This window comes from Rhinatrema bivittatum, chromosome 19, assembly GCF_901001135.1.
Source record: "Rhinatrema bivittatum chromosome 19, aRhiBiv1.1, whole genome shotgun sequence".
In the NCBI taxonomy this organism is placed as follows: Eukaryota; Metazoa; Chordata; class Amphibia; order Gymnophiona; family Rhinatrematidae; genus Rhinatrema; species Rhinatrema bivittatum.
Genome location: NC_042633.1, coordinates 35,884,501 through 35,889,500, shown reverse-complemented (window position 1 = coordinate 35,889,500; position 5,000 = coordinate 35,884,501). Strand labels below are relative to the sequence as shown.

Below are 5,000 nucleotides of genomic sequence, written 5' to 3'. Positions count from 1 at the left end.
GCAGGTACAGCACAGGCAGCAGCAGTATAAGCTTCCCTCACTCACATATACACACACACTATCCCCAATACAGAGCAGGTACAGCACAGGCAGCAGCAGTATAAGCTTCCCTGACACACATATACACACACTATCCCCAATACAGAGCAGGTACAGCACAGGCAGCAGCAGTATAAGCTTCCCTGACACACATATACACACACTATCCCCAATACAGAGCAGGTGCAGCACAGGCAGCAGCAGTATAAGCTTCCCTCACTCACATACACACACACACACTATCCCCCAATACAGAGCAGGTACAGCACAGGCAGCAGCAGTATAAGCTTCCCTCACTCACATACACACACACACACTATCCCCAATACAGAGCAGGTACAGCACAGGCAGCAGCAGTATAAGCTTCCCTCACTCACATACACACACAATATCCCCAATACAGAGCAGGAACAGCACAGGCAGCAGCAGTATAAGCTTCCCTCACTCACATACACACACACACTATCCCCAATACAGAGCAGGTACAGCACAGGCAGCAGCAGTATAAGCTTCCCTCAAATCACATATACACCACACACTATCCCCAATACAGAGCAGGTCAGCAAGGCACCGGCCAGCAAGTATAAGCTTCCCTCACAGCTCACATACACACACACTACTCCCCCAATAAAGAGCAGGACAAGCACAGAGCAGCAGGCAGTATAAGCTTCCCTCACTCCCATACACACACACACACACACACACACACACTATCCCCCATACAGAGCAGGTACAGCACAGGCAGCAGCAGTATAAGCTTCCCTCACTCACATACACACACACACACTATCCCCAATACAGAGCAGGTACAGCAGTGCACGCTGTCCTCACAGTCTGCCCCACCACAAAGCAGATGCAGCACAGGCAGTAGCAAGACAAACCTCACACACACTCACAATGTTCCAAAAATACACCGGCAGGCATAAACTTGCCCAGGGCGCGCTACACAAAGTTGCTGTGTTAGATCTGCTGCACCCGTGCATAACTTGGCATTTTTTTCTTTATGTATTTCTTCTTCTTTTTAAGACAAAGGATCTGACTCTGGACCTAGGGCTCTTAACAGGCAAGAGGAGATCCCTAAAGCCTGCAAAGTTACAGGAAGGGGTGGCACTAGGTCCCCTCCCCGTGTCTTTCCCTGGGCGACCCGGCCCTCCCGCCTGGAGGATCCCCAGTAAGATAAGAGCAAGGTCCTTGTGGATAAACTTCCCCCGGGGGGGGGGGGGGGTGGCGAGCACCCTGAGTTTTGCAGGCCTGTTCAGGCGCAGCCGTTTGGAGGGCGGGGGGGACTGGAGGGCGTTAGAAAATTTGCCCCCACCCCAATACAGCCCCATTGTTAGGAGCTGGGCCAGGGGAACAGAGAGGAAGAGGGGGCGCCAGCAGCCTGGCGAAGGGGAGCGAGGGGACCGCACACACACAATGAAGGAGAGAGAGAGAGCACGCAGGCAGGACCAGGAGGGTCCTGGGGGGGTGGGGGACAGAGGGGGAAAGGAACTGCAGCCAGCGTTCAACTATTTTTATCACGAAACCGCCTCCTCAAACTGGAGCTCATGTCACCCCCCCCCCCCTCCCCTCCTGCCTGAGAGAAGGGAGGGGAGGAAAGGCAAGAGAGAAGCCGACAGGGTCCCGGGTCCCCCCACCGGGAAGGAGGGCATTCCTCCCCCACCAGCCAGCGGGGCAAGAGGGGGAGCGAGGAGGAATACAAAGCGAGGGGGGGGGGGAGGATGCAGCTTGAAACAAGATGGCGGGGCTGAGGAGGCAGCGGCGGCCGCCACTCTCCCTTCCTCTCCTCCCCTCCCCTCCCATCCCTCCCTCAGCCGGCTCTGGGATTCGGGGAAACTTTTATGGGCAGGCAGTGCCTGTGCGGGCCCCCGAGCCATACCTGAAGCCTCTCCCCCCCCCCCCCCCCCAACTTCCTCTTTGTCCTACTCCCTGTATCTGTCCCTCTCCTCCTCCTCTCTCTCCCTGTCTCTCAGTCCCATGCCTGTCTCCCTCTCCCACTTTCATTCTCTCTGTCCACCTCTCCCTTTCACTCTCTCTCTCTGCTCCACTCCTCCTTTCACTCTGTCCCACTCCCCCTCTTTCATTCTCTCTGCTTCACTCCTCCTTTCACTCTCTCTCTCTCCCACTCCCCCTCTTTCATTCTCTCTGCTTCACCACTCCTTTCACTCTCTCTCTCCCACTCCCCCTCTTTCATTCTCTCTGCTTCACTCCTTTCACTCTCTCCCACTTCCCCTCATTCTCTCTCTGCTTCACTCCTCCTTTCACTCTGTCCCAATCCTCCTTTCACTCTCTGCCCACCTCTCCCTTTCACTCTCTGTCCCACTCCCCCTCTTTCATTCTCTCTGCTTCACTCCTTTCACTCTCTCCCACTTCCCCTCTTTCATTCTCTCTCTGCTTCACTCCTCCTTTCACTCTCTGTCCCACTCCTTTCACTCTGTCCCACACTCTCTCCCTTTCATTCTCTGTCCCACTCCCTCTCAACTCTCTCTCTGTCCCACTCCCTTTCCCTTTCACTCTCTCTGTCCCATTCCCCCTCTCCCTTTCATTCTCTGTCCCACTCCCCCTCTCTTTCACTCTCTCTGTCCCACTCACTCTCCCTTTCATTCTGTGTCCATCTCTCCCTCTCTTTCACTGTCCCACTCCCTCTCCTTTTCATTCTGTGTCCCACTCACCCCTTTCACTCTTTCAATCTCTCCCACTCACTCTCCCTTTCACTCTTTGTGTCCACCTCTCCCTCTCATCCTCTCTGTCCCACTCCCTCTCTCCCTTTCATTCTGTGTCCCACTCACCTTTTCACTCTGTCCCACTCCCCCTCTCTCTTTCACTCGCTCTGTCCCACTTCCTCTCTCCCTTTCACTCGCTCTCTGTCCCACTCACCCTCTTTCATTCTCTGTCCACCTCTCCCTCTCATTCTGTCCCACTCCCTCTCTCCCTTTCATTCTGTCCCACTCACCTTTTCACTCTGTCCCATTCCCTCTCCCTTTCACTCTCTCTCTGTCCCATTCCCCCTCTCCCTTTCATTCTCTCTGTCCCACTCCCCCTCTCTTTCACTCGCTCTCTGTCCCACTTCCCCTCTCTCTTTCACTCTCTGTCCCATTCCCCCTCTCCCTTTCATTCTCTCTGTTCCACTCACCCTCTCTCTTTCACTCGCTCTCTGTCCCACTACCCCTCTTTCACTCGCTCTCTGTCCCACTCACACTCTCCCTTTCATTCTCTTTGTCCCACTCACCCTTTCACTCTGTCCCATTCTCCCTCTCATTCTTTCTGTCCCATTCACCCTTTCACTGTACCATTCCTTCTCCCTTTCATTCTCTCTGTCCCACCGACCCTTTCACTCTGTCCCACTCCCTCTCCCTTTCACTCTCTCTGTCCCACTCCCTCTCCCTTTCATTCTCTGGGTCCACCTCACCCTCTCTCACTCCACCTCTCCCTTTCATTCTCTCTCTGACCCACTTCCCCTCTCTATCCCATTCCCACTCCTTCACTCTATGTCCCATTCCCACTCTCCCTCTTACTCACTCTCTGCCCCACTCCCCCTTTCACTCTGTCCAACTCCCCCTCCCTTTCACTCCCTAACTCATTCCCACTCCCCCTTTCCCTCTTTCTGTCCCATCCCTCCTTACTCTCATTCTCTGTCCCAATCCCCTCATCCTCACTCACTGTCCATCCCATTCCTACTCCCCCTCTCCTTGTCCCAGTCCCCCTTTCACTCTTTATCCCATTCCCCCTCCCATGCCCTCTCTCTCCCATTCCCATGCCCCCCATGCCTCTATCCCATTCCCACTTCCCACTTCCCCTCTCCCATTCCCACTCCTTCACTCTCTATCCCATTCCTATTCCCCCTTCACTCTGTATCCTATTCCCACTCTCCCTCACTCCCCCCTCTCCCTTTCACTCTCTGCTCCCCCTCTCTTTCACTGTCCAACTCTCCTCTCCCTTTCACTCCCTATCCCATTCCCACTCCCCCTCTCCCATCCCCCCTCTTACTCTCATTCTCTGTCCCACTCCCCTCATCCTCACTGTGTCCACCTCTCCCTTTCACTCTGTCCATTCCTACTCCTACTCCCCCTCTCCCTTTCCCACTCCCCTCTCCCTTTCTCCCTCTCTCTCTGTCCCACTCCTCCTGCCCTTCTCCATCTCTCCCTCATCCCCCTGGTTTCTGTTTCATTGACTTCAAGGTAACAAAAGGAATTTTTCTTAACAAAAAACGCCCAACAAGTCCAAGTGAAAGCCTAGGGGGGGGGGGGGGGTACTTTACCTGTTTTCTCCTTGATCTCGCAGAGCACATTGAAGAGGGCTGGCTTCATCCTGTGGCAATTCAGGGCATGTTTCCTGCGGACAGGAGGAGTGAAGGAGAGAGGGGTGAGAGAGAGGAAAATGCATTCAGGCTCCTGCCAGCCATGGCCTGAAAAGCGAAATAGGAAAAAAAAAAAAAAAAAGTAAAAAGTGTCCACATAGAAGGGAAAGAGAGGGGGGGGGGGGGAGGGGAACATGTGAAACCTGGAGTTTGGGGAGAGGGCCCAGAGGTGAGGGAGTCAGAGGGAGAGAGAAGCTAGGGGGAGAGGGAGGGAAGGAGGCCGTGGTTAGATAAGGAAGAAAGAGAAGAGTGGAAAGAAAGGTGGGGGGTGGGGAGAGCGAGGATAAGGAAGAAAGGGGAAGTCTGTGGACTCACTTGGCCTGCGCCTCGTCCAGGCTCTGGTCCGTGATGGTCATGATCTGCTGCAGGATGTCCCCGATGTCCTGCTTCCGGGGCTCCCCGTTATCCGAGGGGGCTTCGTGGAGCTGGTGGGTGTTCAGGGCCTGCAGCCCCCCCTGCACAGGGAGGCCCGGCAGCCCCACTCCCCTGGCCTGCAGCAGCCTGCCCTGCTCGTCCATGACGGGTGGGAGCTGCTCTCCTCCCCCCCTCTCTCTCTCCCCCCCCCCCCCTCCTCCTCCTCCACGCCTGCACAATTGCTGGATCC

The 5,000-nt window shown here is 55.3% G+C and overlaps 1 protein-coding gene across 4 annotated transcripts in view; it reads right to left on the bottom strand.

Moving 5' to 3' along the window:
* The window catches only part of PBX2 (PBX homeobox 2), a 17,056-nt gene extending 12,096 nt beyond the window's left edge, over nucleotides 1–4,960 (bottom strand). For 3 of the 4 annotated variants that reach the window (XM_029585504.1, XM_029585505.1, XM_029585506.1), the window contains exons 1-2: nucleotides 4,712–4,960; nucleotides 4,298–4,371 (exon numbers count right to left, since the gene is read on the bottom strand). In XM_029585504.1, the coding sequence (XP_029441364.1) occupies nucleotides 4,298–4,371; nucleotides 4,712–4,914 (277 nt within the window). In that variant the 5' untranslated portion in view covers nucleotides 4,915–4,960. The remainder of the gene's footprint in view (nucleotides 1–4,297; nucleotides 4,372–4,711) is intronic. The other variant, XM_029585503.1, reaches the window with a different exon arrangement.
* Between the last annotated feature and the right edge of the window lie 40 nt (nucleotides 4,961–5,000).